General features: G+C 43.6%; 2 protein-coding genes across 4 annotated transcripts in view; both read right to left on the bottom strand.

Moving 5' to 3' along the window:
• LOC106561377 (FYVE, RhoGEF and PH domain-containing protein 4) overlaps positions 1-14,745 on the bottom strand; it is a 108,445-nt gene extending 93,700 nt beyond the window's left edge. For both annotated transcript variants that reach the window (XR_006757071.2, XM_014125258.3), the window contains exon 1: positions 14,377-14,745. Coding sequence is in view for 1 of the 2 variants with exons in the window: in XM_014125258.3 (XP_013980733.3) it covers positions 14,377-14,488 (112 nt within the window). In the remaining variant the exon portion in view is untranslated. The remainder of the gene's footprint in view (positions 1-14,376) is intronic.
• A 447-nt stretch (positions 14,746-15,192) lies between these two features.
• Positions 15,193-19,755, bottom strand: part of LOC106561378 (protein bicaudal D homolog 1) — a 70,081-nt gene continuing 65,518 nt past the window's right edge. Inside the window, exon 8 of one of the 2 annotated variants that reach the window (XM_014125264.3) lies at positions 15,193-17,676. In XM_014125264.3, coding sequence (XP_013980739.3) covers positions 17,539-17,676 — 138 coding nt within the window. In that variant the 3' untranslated portion in view covers positions 15,193-17,538. The remainder of the gene's footprint in view (positions 17,677-19,755) is intronic. The other variant, XM_014125265.3, reaches the window with a different exon arrangement.

Below are 19,755 nucleotides of genomic sequence, written 5' to 3'. Positions count from 1 at the left end.
TACTGAAGACACATCTCTTCAGTAGGTCCTATGATTAAGTGTAGTCTGGCTCAGGGGTGTGAAGGTGAACGGAAAGGCTGGAGCAACGAACCGCCCTTGCTGTCTCTGCCTGGCCGGTTTCCCCTCTTTCCACTGGGATTCTCTGCCTCTACCCCTATTACGGGGGCTGAGTCACTGGCTTACTGGTGTTCTTCCATGCCGTCCCTGGGAGGGGTGCGTCACTTGAGTGGGTTGAGTCACTGACGTGGTCTTCCTGTCTGGGTTGGCGCCCCCCTTGGGTTGTGCCGTGGCGGAGATCTGTGGGCTATACTCGGCCTTGTCCCGGGATGGTATGTTGGTGGTTGGAGATATCCCTCCAGTGGTGTGGAGGTTGTGCTTTGGCAAAGTGGGTGGGGTTATATCCTACCTGTTTGGCCCTGTCCGGGGGTTTCATCGGATGGGGCCACAGTGTCTCCTGACCCCTCCTGTCTCAGCCTCCAGTATTTATGCTGCAGTAGTTTATGTGTCGGGGGGCTAGGGTCAGTCTGTCACATCTGGAGTATTTCTCTTGTCTTTTCCGGTGTCCTGTGTGAATTTAAATATGCTCTCTCTAATTCTCTCTCTCTCTCGGAGGACCTGAGCCCTAGGACCATGCCTCAGGACTACCTGGCTCGATGACTCCTTGCTGTCCCCAGTTCACCTGGTCGTGCTGCTGCTCCAGTTCCAACTGTTCTGCCTGCAGCTATGGAACCTTGACCTGTTCACCGGACGTGCTACCTGTCCCAGACCTGCTGTTTTCAACTCTCTAGAGACAGTAGGAGTGGTAGAGATACTCTCAAAGATCGGCTATGAAAAAGCCAACTGACACTTACTCTTGTGTTACTGACTTGTTGCACCCTCGACAACTACTATGATTATTATTATTTGACCATGCTGGTCATTTATGAACATTTGAACATCTAGGCCATGTGCTGTTATAATCTCCACCCGGCACAGCCAGAAGAGGACTGGCCACCCCTCATAGCCTGGTTCCTCTAGGTTTCTTCCTAGGTTTTGGCCTTTCTAGGGAGTTTTTCCTAGCCACCGTGCTTCTGCACCTGCATTGCTTGCTGTTTGGGGTTTTGGGCTGGGTTTCTGTACAGCACTTTGAGATATCAGCTGATGTAAGAAGGGCTATATAAATACATTTGATTTGATTCACCATGCTGTCTGTGTGGGTGGACCATTTCAGTTTGTCCGTGATGTGTACGCCGAGGAACTTAAAACTCTCCACCCTCTCCACTACTGTCCTGTCAATGTAGATAGGGGGCTGCTCCCGCTGCTGTTTCCTGAAGTCCACGATCATCTCCTTTGGTTTGTTGACATTGAGTGTGAGGTTATTTTCCTGACACCACAATCCGAGGGCCCTCACCTCCTCCCTGTAGGCTGTCTCGTCATTGTTTCTAATCAAGCCTACCACTGTAGTGTCGTCTGCAAACTTGATGATTGAGTTGGAGGCGTGCATGGCCACGCAGTCGTGGGTGAACAGGGAGTACAGGAGATGGCTGAGAACGCCCCCTTGTGGGGACCCAGTGTTGAGGATCAGCGGGGTGGAGATGTTGTTACCTACCCTCACCACCTGGGGGCGGCCCATCAGGAAGTCCAGGACCCAGTTGCACAGGGCGGGATCGAGACCCAGGGTCTCAAGCTTAATGATGAATTTGGAGGGTAATATGGGGTTAAATGCTGAGCTGTAATCGATGAACAGCATTCTTACATAGGTATTCCTCTTGTCCAGATGGGTTAGGGCAGTGTGCAGTGTGATGGCGATTGCGTCGTCTGTGGACCTATTGGGGCGGTAAGCAAATTGGAGTGGGTCTAGGGTGTCAGGTAGGGTGGGAGTGATATGGTCCTTGACTAGTCTCTCAAAGCACTTCATGATGACGGAAGTGAGTGCTACAGGGCGGTAGTCATTTAGCTCAGTTACCTTAGCTTTCTTGGGAACAGGAACAATGGTGGCCATCTTGAAGCATGTGGGGACAGCAGACTGGGATAAGGATTGATTGAATATGTCTGTAAACACACCAGCCAGCTGGTCTGCGCATGCTCTGATGACGCGGCCGGTGATGCCGTCTGGGCCTGCAGCCTTGCGAGGGTTAACACGTTTAAATGTTTTACTCACATTGGCTGCAGTGTAGGAGAGCCCGCAGGTTTTGGTAGCGGGCCGTGTCAGTGGCACTGTATTGTCCTCAAAGCGAGCAAAAAAGTTGTTTAGTCTGTCTGGCAGCAAGGCATCGTGATCCGCGACAGGGCTGGTTTTTCTTTTGTAGTCCGTGATTGACTGTAGACCCTGCCACATACCTTTGTCGCTATACTGATGCTTTGCTTGTTTGATTGCCTTGCGGAGGGAATAGCTACACTGTTTGTATTCGGTCATGTTTCCGGTCACCTTGCCCTGGTTCGCGTGTTCAGTTTTGCGCGAATGCTGCCATCAATCCATGGTTTCTGGTTGGGGAATGTTTTAATAGACGCTGTGGGTACAACATCACCGATGCACTTGTTAATAAACTCGCACACCGAATCAGCGCATTTGTCAATGTTGTTCGCCGCAATGCGGAACATATCCCAGTCCAGCTATATGTTACAGGCCGGCTCATAGCCTGTGGCAAAAATGAGGGGACATCAACAACAGGTATAGGCCAATCAAAAAGAGGTTCTTTATTGTAAACAAAACTATTAACTCTAAACAAAGAAAAAGGAATGAGGTGTGGAAATGTCATAATGTAGGGTGTATGTAAAGTGCATGGATGCGTGAACATGACTGAGTGGAAACTACGAGAGAGAGAGAGAGAGAGAGAGAGAGAGAGAGAGAGAGAGAGAGAGAGAGAGAGAGAGAGAGAGAGAGAGAGAGAGAGAGAGAGAGAGAGAGAGAGAGAGAGAGAGAGAGAGAGAGAGAGAGAGAAGAGAGAGAGAGAGAGAGAGAGAGAGAGAGAGAGAGAGAGAGAGAGAGAGAGAGAGAGAGAGAGAGAAGAGAGAGAGGAGAGAGAGAAGAGAGAGAGAGAGAGAGAAGAGAGAGAGAGATTGAGATTGAGATTGAGATTGAGATTGAGCAGTTTTGTACCCTGAGCCCAGGTGGCTCCAATCACTAATGACCCTCCTCTGCCTGCAGGAGGAACCGCCCCTGCACTGCAGAGGAGCCGTGACAATGTGATCGAAGCAATCTTGAAGCGTGGAATCCGATTGGTCGGGCCAGTGTTGGGCAGACCTGAGTGCGGGTGCTTCCTGTTTTAGTCTCTGTCTATAGGCTGGGAGCAACAAAATGGAGTCGTGGTCAGCTTTTACAAAGGGAGGGCAGCCTCAGGATATGTGGTTTCCAGTTTACATAGAGTCCAATGAAGTTCTATCAGGGCCGTCGATGTGTCTGCTTGGGGGGGAATATACACAACTGGGATGCTGGCTCAGTTGGCATGCCGTCACATGACATTCAGTCACGTGACAGCTGATCGAGCTGTCATATGACCAAATGCATTCACGGGTCACTACGGAGGATTTCTGGTTCCTGATTCAAAGGGAATACCCTGCCGTCTCCCTCTGAGAATTAATGCCGCGTTCAAAACAACTGGAAATCGGAAATTTCAGACTTCTGACTTCAGCACGTTCAAGACAACTGGGAACTCTGAAAAAAACGAGCTCAGACTGGGAAAACTCATTTTGAACGGTCATCCAACTCCAATTTACAACTTGAGAACTCGGGCCTCTTTCTAGAGCTCTGACTTTCCGACCTGAAGATCGCTGACGTTATGATTTTACCTTGTATTTTTCAGAGTTCCCAGTTGTCTTGAAAGCACCAACAGTGCTCTCATCTGCATTAAAACCAAATATCGATCCAGGCTGGATGTGACAGCAGACATCAGGTGCGCACTGTCGACCACACCCCCTGACTTTGATGAAGCTCCGACGTGACATTTATCAAGCACATCCATCTCATTAGTGTGCCCAGGCTGGTAGCTATAAGTTCGCTCATGCTCAAGAACATGTATCTCGACCGTGAATGAGTATCAAACAGAATACTGCTCAGCTCATGGATCTTATAGCTGTTGCCTATTGCTGTGTAATAAATGTTATGTAATATTGGATGAAATAATTGTTAGTTACATAAATAATAATAAACAAATGATATAAGAATAAATTAGACAGACGCAGATAGTTTACTGGGACAGGGCAGTATCAATTTCCTAATCACTCTCTCGGTCTCTCGTGTCAACAACTTCTTTGTGTGATTTGCTCCTGTTTATGTGACACAATATGTCACTTTTAAAAACATATGGTCATAGAGCTGTAATATCTTAGAATGGGCAGAAAAATAAACATATGGTCATAGAGATGGAATATCTTAGAATGGGCAGAAAAATAAACATATGGTCATAGTGATGGAATATCTTAGAATGGGCAGAAAAATGAATCGAGCAGCTGACGTCTGGGAGCACAGCCAAAGATAATGTTCATAAAATGGAGCCCTCACTGGTGGAGAATACAGATTAGTTGCACGTCATATCAGTTAATGGGGGGCAGGATAGAGGCCAGTGGGGCTGGAGGAGAGGGGTTGCATGCTCCTAAGATGGCTGTGTGTGTGGCAGGGATGGTGTAGGGACCTAGGGACACAAATCCCAGGTTTAGATTGGAACATGAAGTGGGATGAAGTTGTTACATTCAAATCACCATTTGCACACCATCCCTTGTTCTCTGACACTCACTTTTACTTATGTCTACTCTTGCGTCATACCTGTACTCTGTCTGAATCTATATAGTTTATATAGTCAACACTTCAGTATAGAGCCAGCTTAAAGAGATACACTGGGAGTACATCCCTCTCTCACCGTGGAAATTTGCAAAAACTGGAACCATTGACTTCAATCCAACAGGACCACAGTAAGTCTCCACATCTTAACAACAGAAACAGCTTTACCTTTTCTTCTCCAAAACCAATACTTTTGGCGTCGGTTCATTTTCAGTATCCAAAGTCAACGCCTTATCTTTAGAGAAGACCTTTCAAAATCTTTCATTTTCATACCCTGTAGGCTCTATACTAGGGTGACATCACATGGCCTTGTGGGTCCCCTGCATCCTTTGATGAGTGTCACTGTGTCCAGCATGGTGTGTCCTACTCCTGTAACTCCCAGGTCCCCTCCTAAAGGTCACCTACCAGAGGAGATGCGGTGGCGCAGCGTTCGGGACCTGCGGTAGCGCAGGGTTCGGGACCTGCGGTAGCCACTGGCCAGGCAGTCCATCCTGTCTCCCTGTCCGGTCGGTAGGGCTGACAGCTGGAGCAGGTCGCTGGGCGTACAGTCAAGCAGAAAAGGACAGAATGAGGAATACAGAGCCAGAAAAACAGAGAGGCAAGGAAAGTGCATCTGATACTGGGGCTGAGGCCACACTTCCTGCATGTGAATGGTTGCACAAAATACACCTTCCTCCCTACCTCGCCCTCCTCCCTCTCTCTCCACCAGCTGAACAATGGATGGGCCTATGGAGCTCCCTGTGCTGGGGTGAGCTGGAGAGAGAGTTGGGGGTAAGCAGTAGTAGGCCTATATGAAGGATGGGGTGCTCTCTGTTTCCCTGTAAGTTCCTCTATGTCCAGAGTGAGATGTGTCTGTGGCTCTCCTTACGCTCCTCTGCCGAGCTCTAAGACTGCGGACTGGACCAGACAGCTGAGTCAGCTCAGAGGAGCCTCAGAGCAGCTGTCAGCCAGGTGGGAAACAACACACCACAGTCAGGAAGCACCGGCAGTTGCATGGAAAGAAAAACAGGAACTGTGACTGAGCCAGCTAACCAGTTATCTTTCGGCAAGAATGGGTTTGGGCTGGTGTTGCTTCAGTGGGCTTTAGGAGTGTAAAGTCTCTTTAGTACCGTACCCTCTCCTTTCTGTTGGGTCTATGGGCTCACTGACTGATGGATTTGGGGTTTCCCTTGCCTCAAACCTGGGGAGTGGCTTTGACAGCTAATTGTATGAGGGGTCAGGAAGCTTTCCGGTTGAAAGAAACAACAACATTAAATAGGACCGGAGTTGGAAAACTCAGTGGCGTTGAACGTTCACGTGGGTGTGCTGACTGAAACAAACAGAGAGCCCCTTGGGCAGGTGGTGGGGGGACAACTGCAGAAAGTGTGTCACCAGACCCTTCCCCTCCCTCCAGCCCAGACAAACTCATACACACATTTCTGTACAAACACACTCAAATAATCCTCTTCCCTTCACCTCCTCATTGTTTTCCCCGTAGGCCTGGGGAAGGAATGCCCAGAATGAGAACGGTATGGTGTCTGTGTGTCTGTGTGTGTGTGTATGTGTGTATGTGTGTGTGTATGTGTGTGTGTGTGTGGTGGGGTACTCCCTCACACCTGGGAAAAGGGTGAGTGGCCTTGACTCTTACTTTTCCCACCACTAAACGTATTGCCCACTAGGCTGGAGAAAAACACTTCCAGGCAAACACGTCTGATAATAGTAGACTCATCCTATCAAATTGACCATTCACATCCTGGGTAAAGAAACACACTGCTGAGGCTCCACTGTCAACTTTTCTTTATCTGTAGAAAACCAGTCATTGGCCAGATAGGAGGGATATAATGCAATAACGGGATCATTTCATATGACCATAAGGTAAACCAAACCATGGAAACCTATCTTTTTCCATAACATCTAATAGAACACACTACGTTTAGTGGTGGGAAAAGTAAGAGTCAAGGCCACTCACCCTTTTCCCAGGTGTGAGGGAGTACCCCACCACACACACACACACACACACACACACAGAGAGAAGATATTCCATTGTATGTTATCAAAACCGGAGAGGGATTTTTGTTGGGCCCCCCACAGTTTTTCGTAAACAAAAATAAAATAAAAATTGTTTTTGGTCAAGAGACTGTAAAATCACCAGGAATTCAGCTACAAATTAGTTTAATTTAAGAAATATGTTCCCAAGTATTCCCACAAATAAAGAAATAGACAAAAAATAGACAAATAAGAATTTGTTCTTAACTGACTTGCCTAGTTAAATAAAAGGTAAAATAAATAAAAAATATGTGATCGTGTCTCAATGTAATCAAGGTATTCAATTATTGTTATTTTGAAATACAATCTATTTTTGGGCTTAGTTGTGGTCAATTTGCTCTGTACAAATTATTAGAATTATGTCCGGCCCCCCGACAAAAATCATCCCTCAGCTGAATCTAGTTGCCTACCCCTGACCTAGTGGTTGCAGATTCACCAATCCCTACCACTGGCATTAATGAAAAGCATTTTATCAGAGACATTTTAGTAAGCATTCACTGCTATCTAGTGGAGTTGTTGGGAACTGGAATTATTAATTACACCACAGTTCAAATGAGGCGTACGGGTGTGTAGACTAAAACCCTCTGAGGAATATTGAAAGAGCTATATTACCCAGTTCCTGCTATGTGAGGAACACACCCACCTACCTCACTGTGATTATATATTCCCAAAGGGAAGGGAGGGAGGGCTTCTCGGCATACCAGTAATGTGAAATAATAGGGGTTGACATGATTTCTCGATGACTACCCCATCCTCTGTCCCCCATACATACAAAATCTGTAAAGTCCCTCAGTCAAGTATTGAATTTCAAGCACAGATTCAACTACAAAGGCCAGGGAGCTTTTCGAAAGCCTCATAAAGAAGGACTGTGATTGGTAGATGGGCAACAAAAACAAATCAGCATGGTCAAAATAATAATTATGCTGTGGATGATGTATTAGACCACACCAAAATGATTTTTGCTATCTCAGATTGTTCTGCCAACAATATACTCTACAACTACAGTACATCACATTTCCAGAGTGGGCTCTCTGCTACTTTTTAAGTTATGATACATGAGCACCACCAACACAGTGAATGGGAAAATGGATTCAAAGGGAACTCCCTCTGTTGGTGATTTGCTGAATGTACAATCTGTTAGGTTCTAATTTTGAGTAAATAACTCACGGACACTAGAGAAGTTCAACCAAGTGTAATTCTTCCCAAAGGGTCGATACAGCTGGATTTGACAAAAAACATTTCACACAAGCACTGATATTTAACCCTTTCTCCTAGGCTGAGTCTCCTCCTCCACAACTAAACAGCCAATGCATCTCTGTTGCTAGACAGAACCTTAGTGATATCTGTTCTTCCTCACTTCATCTGACCTGACCTCTACCCCAAAGTGCTCACTCCTCCCCAACTCACGGCTATCATGGTTATTGATACCAGACTGTGTTGTGTCTCTTCTCCTCCCAGAGGATCCCTGATGGCTAACAATAACATATCCTGACATAATGTAAATATTATACATTACCCTCTCTCCCTCAGTGACAGTGTTAGTTTCTAAGATCTCCACCGTTCTCCCATTATCAATGCCTGCCACATGTAATCTCTTCCCTGTACTCAACACATTCCAAGCTTAGTTGCATACACTATATACCTTCCTCCTATATCCCTTAACTTCTGGTGTAGACCCTCAACCTTAGCACTCCATCAGTGACATGAATAAGTATATTTTCATATTCTCAGAACCCAACAAATCCTAAAGGAGGGTTGTGATTGGATAATTACCTATAATGTAAGTTTCTATGTATAAAATGGGTCATATCTCAAAAAGTAATAGAGAGCCCACTCTGGAAATGTAACTTGTTTGAAGAGTATATTGTTGCTAACAATATGTTAAAAAAAGAAAAAAAAAGCTAAATCAGAAAGGGTACCTTTGAGATATTAATAATAATATTTATAATCTGGAATAAATTCATTGGAGAAAAACATTATCCAGAATATAGGCCTAGTCCTTATTATATGACACACTATATGGAGTACAATGACACCAATATGTTGTCTGTACGGTTCACGGATCATAGGGTTTTACAGGAGACATGTATAGTTCTAAAAAGGGCCTAAAACGGCCACTTTCATCATGATTTTCACTAAACAATACATATACAAATGTAAAAAGCATATCATACATCCTTTCTCTCAATGAAGTCTAGTCTATGCAGAAAGATGCAGCCGCAGGAAGGCTGTCACTGTAATTCATGGCTAACAATTAATGAGGTGGTGATAACCCATGTTTATGGCATGCCAATTTAACAGACTATAATAAAGCTCTTATATTTATAATGAACTGAGTGAGTTGTGCAAGACAAGGGGTTGAGAGTGAGTTAAAGCTAGTTAGCTAGTGAGAGAGACAGAGGGCTCAGCTCAGCGCAACAACCACCACAATAACAATACACCACAGAGCCATTGATGCACCCAGCCCAGCTATGCTATCCCAGGGTGCCCTGCTCCTTCCCAGGGCAGAGGGAACACAAACAGAACCTTTGTTATGGCCCCAGAGGATGGCCTCATATTAAGATCAGGCGACCAGACAACACTTTTAGATCCAGCTACTTGCTGTCTGTGGCTAATGAGGGAAATTTCACTCAGCAAGCAGAACAATTCCTAAGATGCCAACAAACAAAAGTGCAGTGCAGGTGTTAAACTAACACATTATAGCGTGATAGCTGGAGATGTTGGACATACACACAAAATCAGTCTTTGGACCGTATGGGGAAGAGTGTGTTTACAGGAACCACGGGGATGCACATCTCAGAGGAGTTAAACCGCAGGGGGATCCAGCACATCACAGAGTCATATGGTGTATCAAATCAAATGTGATTTGTTACATGCACCAAATACAACAGGTGTAGACCTTACAGTGAAATGCTTACTTCCAAGCCCTTAACCAACAATGCAGTTTTAAGAAAAGTAAGTGTTAAGAAAAAAATAGATAAGTAAAAAATAATAACTAAAGAGCAACAATAAAATAACAGTAACGAGGCTATATACAGGGTGTACCGGTACGGAGTCAATGTGCGGGGGCACAGGTTAGTCGAGGTTATTGAGGTAAAATGTACATGTAGGTAGAGTTAAAATGACTATGCATAGATAATAAACAGACAGTAGCAGCAGCGTAAAGGGGGGGGGGGGCGACGACGACAATGCAAATAGTCTGGGTAGCAATTTGATTAGCTGTTCAGGAGTCTTATGGCTTGGGGGTAGAAGCTTTCCGTGCGGTAGCAGAGAGAACAGTCTATGACTAGGATGGCTGGAAGCTTGGCCCCAGTGATGTACTGGGCCATATGCACTACCCTCTGTAGTGCCTTGTGGTCGAAGGCCAAGCAGTTGCCGTACCAGGCAGTGATGCAACCAGTCAGGATGCTCTCGATGGTGCAACTTTTTGAGGATCTGAGGACCCATGCCAAATCTTTTCAGTCTCCTGAGGGGGAACAGGCTATGCCGTGCCCTCTTCACGACTGTCTTGGTGTGTTTGGACCATGATAGTTTGTTGGTGATGTGGACGCCAAGGAACTTGAAGCTCTCAACCTGTTCCACTACAGCCCCGTCAATGAGAATGGGGGCATGCTCGGTCCTTCTTTTCCTGTAGTCCACAATCATCTCCTTTGTCTTGATCATTTTGAGGGAGAGGTTGTTATCCTGGCACCACACGGCCAGGTCTCTGACCTCCTCCCTATAGGGTGTCTTATCGTTGTCGGTGATTAGGCCTACCACTGTTGTGTCGTCGGCAAATGTAATGATGGTGTTGGAGTCGTGCCTGGCCATGCAGTCATGAGTGAACAGGGAATACAGGAGGGGACTGAGGACGTACCCCCGAGGGGCCTCTGTGTTGAGGATCAGTGTGGCGGATGTGTTGTTACCTACCCTTACCACCTGGGCCGGCCAGTCAGGAAGTCCAGGATCCAGTAGCAGAGGGAGGTGGGTCCTTAGATTAGTGATGAGATTTGAGGGTACTATGGTGTTGAACGCTGAGCTGTAGTCAATGAATAGCATTCTCACATAGATGTTCCTTTTGTCCAGGTGGGAAAGGGCAGTGTGGTGTGCAATAGAGATTGCATCATCTGTGGATCTGTGGGGGCGGTAGTGGGTCTATAGTTTCTGGGATAATTGTGTTGATGTGAGCCATGACCAGCCTTTCAAATCACTTCCTGGCTACAGACGTGAGTGCTACGGGTCGGTAGTCATTTAGACAGGTTACCTTAGTGTTCCTGGGCATGGTGATTTTCACAAAATCTATGGTGGTCTGCTTGAAACATGTTGGTATTACAGACTCAGTCAGGGACAGGTTGAAATTGTCAGTGAAGACACTTGCCAGTTGGTTAGCACATGCTCGGAGTACACGTCCTGGTAATCCGTCTGGCCCTGCGGCCATGTGAATGTTGACCTGTTTAAAGGTCTTACTCACACCAGCTATAGAGAGCGTGATCATACAGCCGTCCGGAACAGCTGATGCTCTCATGCATGCTTCAGTGTTGCTTGCCTCGAAGCGAGCATAGAAGTCATTTAGCTCGTCTGATAGGCTTGTGTCACTGGGCAGCTCACGGCTGTGCATCCCTTTGTCGTCTGTAATAGTTTGCAAGCCCTGCCACATCCAACGAGTATCGGAGCAGGTGTAGTATGATTCAATCTTAGTCCTGTATTAACACTTTGCCTGTTTGATGGTTCGTCGGAGGGCATAGCGGGATTTCTTATAAGCTTCGGGGTTAGAGTCCCGCTCCTTGAAAGTGGCAGTTCTACCCTTTAGCTCAGTGCGGATGTTGTCTGTAATCCATGGCTTCTGGTTGGGGTATGTACGTACAGTCACTGTGGGGATGACGTCATCGATGCACTTATTGATGTAGCCAGTGACCGATGTGGTGTACTCCATAATGCCATCGGAAGAATGCCGGAACATATTCCAGTCTGTGCTACCAAAACAGTCCTGTAGCTTAGCATCTAATGACCTCAAAACAAATACTGTATCTTATGGTGACATGTTGCATAATAGCAATGCAAGGACAACAGAGGGACAATTACTTGGTTGAGAAACAGCTGTTACTCTCAATGTCCATGCATCTATACAATCCAATGATAATGATTTAATAATGTTCCAGAACCTTCTTCTACAAGAAGGACTTAAAAAAAGAAGAAATCAAACGCAGCAAAAAAAACCTCCTTCCATTCTGCTGCAGTGTCATGTTCTCTTGTGGAGTTAACGAGCACCCAGCAACAGGATTGAAAGGGAAACAGTTGGTCTTCGCTACAGATAAAGATGTTATTATTATAATTATAAACAATGTGCATTGTGAAAAGTAATGTAAAATGTCTTATAACACCACAAATACGCAAAATTGTTCTTATTTTTGGAAGAATCTTTTAGGCAGTGATTGTGTAATAAATTAGTCAGAAGTGTAATAAGGTATTTGTACTGTGCTGGATTAATAATAATATTTGTAATTTTTTATAAATTCATATGAAGAAAAAAAATCTCCAGAATATAGACATAGTCCTTATTTTAGAGCACACTATAAGGACTATAATGACACCAAGATGTTGTCTGTATTGTTCACGGATCATAGGGTCTGACAGGTGGCATGTATAGTTCTAAAAAGGGCCACTTTCATCATGATTTTCACACCATTTTTTTTAATATAAATGTAAAAATCATATCAAACATCCTTCCTCTCAATGAAGTGTCTATGTGAGAATTGCCAGAATAATCTGAGATACCCAAAGTATTTGTTCAGCTTGCTCTGGCATGGAATCGCCCTATATCTATAGAGCAGCAGGTGACTGCAGGTCAGAGGAGAAGACGCTTGAGGATGACTCATGACTGATCACATGGTGTCTCTGAACTCTACAGTATTACCTCACCTCTTATAGAGTCTGCTGCTGGCTCACCCCACTTGATTTAATTAAGTGACATCTAATTTGTCTATTTCCGTTATTATGAACTCAGCCTTTTAAAGGGTCACCTCACCACTCTATCCTGGAGGTGACATTGCCCAAAGGCAAAGTTTTCACCAAACAGCAGGTACGTAGGCTATAGTTGGCTCTGCTTTCAATAAAATATTTGCAGTGCTCCATGTTGTTTGCACAACCGCATTTAATCTCCCCAGAACGGGGAGAGACAAGACTGGGCCATGTAAGTGTTCCACCCCTCTCTCTCTGTAGCATGCCTAGGCACAGGCTGGACAGACTCTCAGTAACAACAGAAAGAAGGAACACTCGTCAAGGGGTTGAAATAGAAACATATTTGAGGCATTAAGGGAAATTACATAACAGGTTAAGACATGTCTGCAACCTTCCACCTCATACATATCTGACTGTTCAGCAGTCAGCAGTCTAGTGAAATGCAATCCCCTCTCTGTACAAACATATACTACAGGTGTGTTGGCCATTCCATACTTTCACAATAGCTCAATAGCCTAGCCCAAGATTATGGCAACAATATATGTTCACCCAATGACTAGGTTATGTTCACCCAATGACTGGAGGCTCCTGTCTCAGCCTCCAGTAATAATGCTGCAATAGTTTGTGTCGGAGCGATAGGTTCAGACTGTTATATCTGGAGTATTTCTCCGGTCTTATCCGGTGTCCTGTGTGAATTTAAGTATGCTCCCTCTAATTCTCTCTCCCTCTCTTTCTCTCTCTGTCTCTCTTCTCTCTGAGAACCTGAGCCCTAGGACCATGCCTCAGGACTACCTGGCATGATGACTCCTTGCTGTCCCCAGTCCACCTGGTTGTGCTGCTGCTCCAGTTTCAACTTTTCTGCCTGCGGCTATGGAACCCTGACCTGTTCACTGGACATGCTATCTTGTCCTGGACCTGCTGTTTTCGACTCTCTCTCTCTCTCTACCGCACCTGCTGTCTCTAACTCTGAATGATCGGCTATGAAAAGCCAACTGACATTTACTCCTGAGGTGCTGACCTGCTGCACCCTCTACAACCACTATGATTATTATTATTTGACCCTGATGGTCATCTATGAACGTTTGAACATCTTGGCCATGTACTGTTATAATCTCCACCCGGCACAGCCAGAAGAGGACTGGCCACCCCTCAGAGCCTGGTTCCTCTCTAGGTTTCTTCCTAAGTTCCTGCCTTTCTAGGCTCTTTTTCCTAGCCACTGTGCTTCTACATCTGCATTGCTTGCTGTTTGGGGTTTTAGGCTGGTTTTCTGTACAGCACTTTGTGTCATCGACTGATGTAAAAAGGGCTTTATAAATACATTTGATTGATTGATGATGTGCAAGGTATGTGAAACAGTACATACATCTACAGTAACACGATAAAATTGTTAAAGTAATAGTGTGGACAGTGAAGCCAGGCAACAGAATCTCTTAAGTTTCTATGTGCACATGCACAAAAGTAAAAAATGATCACTGTCATGGAATAGCCAAAAGCAAACCCTACCATTGCACAGTATCAAGGCACTACTACACACGTTATTAGACATGTTACACAAAATATTACACTCACCGTACCCAATGTTGAGGATTTTTTGGGGCCGTTTATGCGAAACACTTCACTACCAGCTACGCACTGCCATCGGTCCGGCAGTCACTCACCTGAATATTCCTCATGCTCCATGTCGGATTCGACAAAAGTTCGGGGTTTCCTCCGGAAGGCGACCCGTCTGAAGTCGTCCATGTCCTTATCCTCTGCTGACCGTTCCAACATCGAAAAAGATTTAGAGTGAGAAGCTCTATCGGGTAGTCGAGCTTACTTGAGCACTAAAATGCACAATTAGCATTCAACATATTAGGCTAGAGTTAATTTAATTCCATGTCAAACAATATTCCAACTAATCATCGACCGCAAAATGAAACAAACGTGTTGAAGGTGTCACTGACAAGTACACAGTTATTTTCCCAGATAGCCTACGCGCCACAATAGACGCTGATGACAAAGTCCAAAGTCAATGCGCTGGTGCGTCCGGTCTGCGCTCCCCTAAATCATCATGATCCGTTAATCTCTGTACAATCACCTTGAAGCAGACTATTCCAAACCCCGCCCTGTTTCACTGATGCAGCCTGTATCCGTTGCTCTGATTGGAGGAGGAACCCCCCCATCCCCGTTCGATATGGAACAAGATAGTGATCAATAGGCTATTATTACGATATGAATATCGTGTTGGTTGTAGGAAAACAATAGCTTACAGAGAGAACGTACCACTTCCATGAATAGCTGAAAGGCGTTTTGCATACAATCTACTGTAAAATAATGACAGGTTGTGCTGTGCCTGTGGTACTTATTGTAATAAACATCCATAATTATAACGTAACATTTTAAAATAAATGGAAACTGTTATGAAATGGATGACATACATAAGGTTATTAGGACCATCATACTTGAAAAAAAATACTCAGCCAATACAGTCCATATTACTCCAAGACAGTTGTTTTTATTTGATATTGAAACCGATGTTACACTGTTTTAAATGGAGTAAAAAATATGAACAAGAAACCCAATACAGTATATTGCTGTCTTTTCATTCCTTTTTTATTTATTGATTAGTGTCTCTAACGTCAGGGCACTGTACTGTATCGCCATCTTCCAATGATGAAGGTAACTTGTGCAACAACCAAGGGCGTAGACAAATTGTTCTCCAGACATCAGTCACTAGACTAGCGTTGGACCTCACTCCTCTTCTTCATCTTCTTCTGTTCCACCCAAGGTTTCATAATACAAACAATGCGGTTGCAAACATGCTTTCACCAGCACTAACTGTGTGGATTCTAAGGGTGATTGTCCTTTGTGGTTACAGTATACACATGTCTCACCAGAATAAACCCAACTAAGTTCAATAAATCCACCCACATTTGTGAATGAATGAATGAATACAGAACTGTAAGAAAAATCTATCACAATGCATCTGGCTCCAATCCATAAGGAACTAGGTGTTCAGATTCCCCTTCAATAAAGCTGACTAGTCAAACATAAGACATAATCATTACTATCGACTCAAAGGAAATAGAGAAAGAGATACAGTGGATGTGAATCAGGCAAATGAATCATGCAACTCAAACATTAGCTACATCATCAACGCAAACACACGGTTTGTTCTTGGCTCTTCTTGCATTAATGTTTCAACTAGGTTAGCCAGATCATCAAAGCTTTATACAAATTGATCTGAAGGTGTAAGCGTGACTCACAAAATCCTTCCGATATCCTGTTCTCAGCCTGCTGGTTAGTGTCATGATATCATATGCGACAAAGCCATATAGATCTATACATGGCTCTGATAACCGGAAGAGAGATGCTTGGATCGAGATACCATCACAGTCATTGGATCCCACAGAGCATCCAGACAACGAATCTAAGTCATGTCCACTGTTATTTTGTCAACGCAAAGTCCTTATTGTGCTTGTAAAGAACAATGTTTGGAGGAGAAGGTAGTTTACCTTTCGTTTGAACCGACAGTATTTCATTCATGCCCCAGCATGATATTTGATTACCGTAATTTCCTTTGGGTTAGACATTAAACAAGCAATCTCTGACACATAAACAATGCCATGTTTAAGAAGAGCGAATTCAAATGCCTTATTTAGACAGAAACATGATACTAGGGGGCCACAGCATTGGGGGATTGTGTTATCTGAATTGTGTTAAAACTAAACTGAGGAGGGGAGTCTTGTCACACAGATCAGGGTAAAGGCCACATCCAGGCTTACTAACCTAGGCGTCACCTCATCTCCTACCTTTAGTATCAGAGTGTCTATATCAAATAAGATTTCACCTACATGACAAACATAATCAATCACCTCAGCAGTAACTGTGGTTTAAAAAAAAGAAAAACGGATGTCAAAAATATCATCTTTGTCTTGCAAAAATGTTGTATAAAAAAAGCATCTCAAGTGTAGTGATGTTAGATTGGTAGTTAAAATCAACACAACCCACCTCATCAAACATTACCATTGTAATGCAATATCACTTCCATTCAATTAGTCTCTCCACAATGATATCAAATTCAATGTGTACTTCAACACTACCATGTAAAGACAGAAGCTATTACACATGTAGAGATGATCCTTACAAACTGATGCTTTTACATGGCTAATATTCTGTCTAGTCTGTTAGGCAAGTTTGTAAGCATCTCACATCACCAAAAGGAAACCTTGTTATTGACAGAAAATGTGATGCTAAACTTGTAGGATATAGACCATCCAAAACCTTGTTATATTCAATTGGAAAAGAGTTCAAATGTTTTTCTTTTTTGACGATATCAATGAGAACATAACAGCCATAGTTTAGTGAATCAATCCTCATGACTTAAGTCTAAACACCACAGCAATAATACTCATTTTGAATTCCATTTTAAAGAATGACCAACAATCAAATGATATCACACGCAAATTAGAAGTAATAAATAAATGAACAAAACACAAATCAATAAATAACCAAGTCAGTTAAATAGATAATAAATCATCATATAGATACAATACATCGTTTAAGTCAATATTTGTTAGTCTGGTGTGTGCACTGCAGTCCGGTCCTCCAGTCTATCTTTTCTGGACAGGATCTGACGTCATTCCAGCCCAACCAGTGAGGAGCACCACACCCCTCATCTTCTCGGTAACCCGACCAACCAGGAGAAAGTGTGGCCTGTGGAGGCGGGGCTTGCTGAGGGAACACAGAAGTGGGATGCCAGGTTGAGTGAGATGGGAGACAGGAGTCCCTGGTGCTGTGTGTCTCCAGGAGGCCTGGGCCCATGGGTAGGGGCGCGCTGGCTAGATGCCTAGGGACCTGGGGGGTGATGCTGCTGGACCAGGGTGTTGAGGGGGTCCAGGGGGCCTCTGCTGCTGCTGGAGAGGGGTGGTGTCTGGTCCTCCTGGAGGGCTGTCGCAATGTTCGGACTCGGACATGGACTGCGAGGAGGACGGGAGGGAGAAGAGAGTAGAGCGAAAGAGGACAGGATAGCAGGGAATATAGTAAAAAGGACATGTATCCCAATGGTGCTATAAAGTGCTCAGAAATCAACAAACAAACAAATGGGAGGGACCAAAACTGTTCCCAGAAACAACAGCGATGGAAATTGTTAAAATTTCAGGAAAGGTGAAGCACATTTAAAATATTTTGGGAGAACACGACTTGGTCAAACAACATTATGACTAAGAAAAGAAATAGACAGGACATTAGATTTGTCAGCAGTTACGTATTTGCCTGTAGTGACGATTCAGAGCCAATGAGATACCTACTGTATGGGTGGGTTATAGAGGGCTGAGGTTGGGGACTGTAGTGAGATGAACTAGTTAGTTCTGTATGAAACGGATCTAGGACTGCATTAGTAGAAGAAGCAGAGTATTACTGGTGGCGAAAGTGTCATGGAAAACCAATGCATTTGCCAACAGTAATATAGCCATTATCCTGCTCAATAGTTCAAAACAGTTTAATGTGGCCAAGTTATAAAACCCAACGCCTCACCCTTTTACTCCATGTGCTGTGAGGACAAATACACACGTCTTCACGTCTTAATGAGTTAGTTAATATTTTGTGTGTGAACTATTATACAGATACCCGTGATGAAATGTGTTTGATGAAACAACTATTATTAATTCATTCATATCTGTGTCTTAAAGGTCCAATGCTGCCGTTATTATCTCAATATCAAATCATTTCTGGGTAACCTTACTGTGATTGTTTTCAATTAAAATGGTCAAGAAGAACCAAGAAAAAAACTATTTCTCTGGGAGTGGTCTGAGTTGGGAGGGAAAACTGAAAACTAGCTGTTATTGGCAGATGTTTGGAACTCTTTTTCTTATTGACGTATTAACTTATTTGCCGCCTGCTGATGTCACCATGCAGGCCACAACTCCATCCCACCAAAACAGGCTGAAAATTCAGGTGGTCTTTTCAAACAGCTCTTACACTAAAAGGGAATTTCATGATTTTCACAATTTCACAGTATTATTCCAACCTCATAGTGTGGAAATATACAGTGAGCTACAAAATTATTGGGACAGTGACATATTTTGTTTTGGCTCTGTACTCCAGCACATTGGATTTTAAATTATACAATGAATATGAGGTTAAAGTGCAGACTGTCAGCCTTACTTTTTGTACATAGTCCCCCCATTTTAGGAGACCAAAAGTATTGGAACAAATTCACAAATATGTGTATTGAATTAGTCAAAAGCTCAGTATTTGGTCTCAATGATTACATCAAGCTTGTAACTTTACAAACTTGTTGGATGCATTTGCTATTTATTTGGTCTGTTTCAGATTATTTTGGGCCCAGTATAAATTAATGTAAATAATGTATTGTGTCATTTTAGAGTCACTTTTATTGTAAATAAGAATAGAATATGTTTCTAAATACTTCTACATTAATGTGGATGCTACCATGATTACAGATAATTCTGAATGACTCATGAATATTGATGAGTGAGAAAGTTACTGACGCACAAATATCATACCCCAAGACATGCTAACCTCTCACCTTTTTTGAGGGGGTATGATATTTGTCGGTCTGTAACTTTCTCATTCATCATTCATGATTCATTCAGGTTTATCCGCAATCATGGTAGCATGCACAACATAGAAGTGTTTAGAAACATATTAAAATCTTATTTACAATAAAAGTGATTCCAAAATGACACGATACATTATTTACCATTAATTTCTATTGGGCACAAAATATCTTGAAACACAACCAAAACAAACAGCAAATGCATCCAACAAATGTGCAGAGTCACAAGCTTGATGTAGTCACTGTGTGCTATGAATATGGGAGCAAATTTTACTTTAATACACATAAGTGAATTTGTCCCAATACTTTTGGTTCCCCAAAATGGGGGGACTATGTACAAAAAGTGCTGTAATTCCTAAACGGTTCACCCGATATGGATGACAATACCCTCATATTAAAGCCGACAGTCAAATCTAAACTTTTGGAGTATAGAACCAAAATAATAAAAAATGCTTCACTGTCCCAGTAAGTGTGGAGG

The sequence above is a fragment of the Salmo salar genome, chromosome 10, assembly GCF_965601325.2.
Source record: "Salmo salar chromosome 10, fSalSal1, whole genome shotgun sequence".
Lineage (NCBI taxonomy): Eukaryota > Metazoa > Chordata > Actinopteri > Salmoniformes > Salmonidae > Salmo > Salmo salar.
Note: the sequence above shows the minus strand (reverse complement) of the source record. Positions and strands in the feature narration are given on the sequence as shown.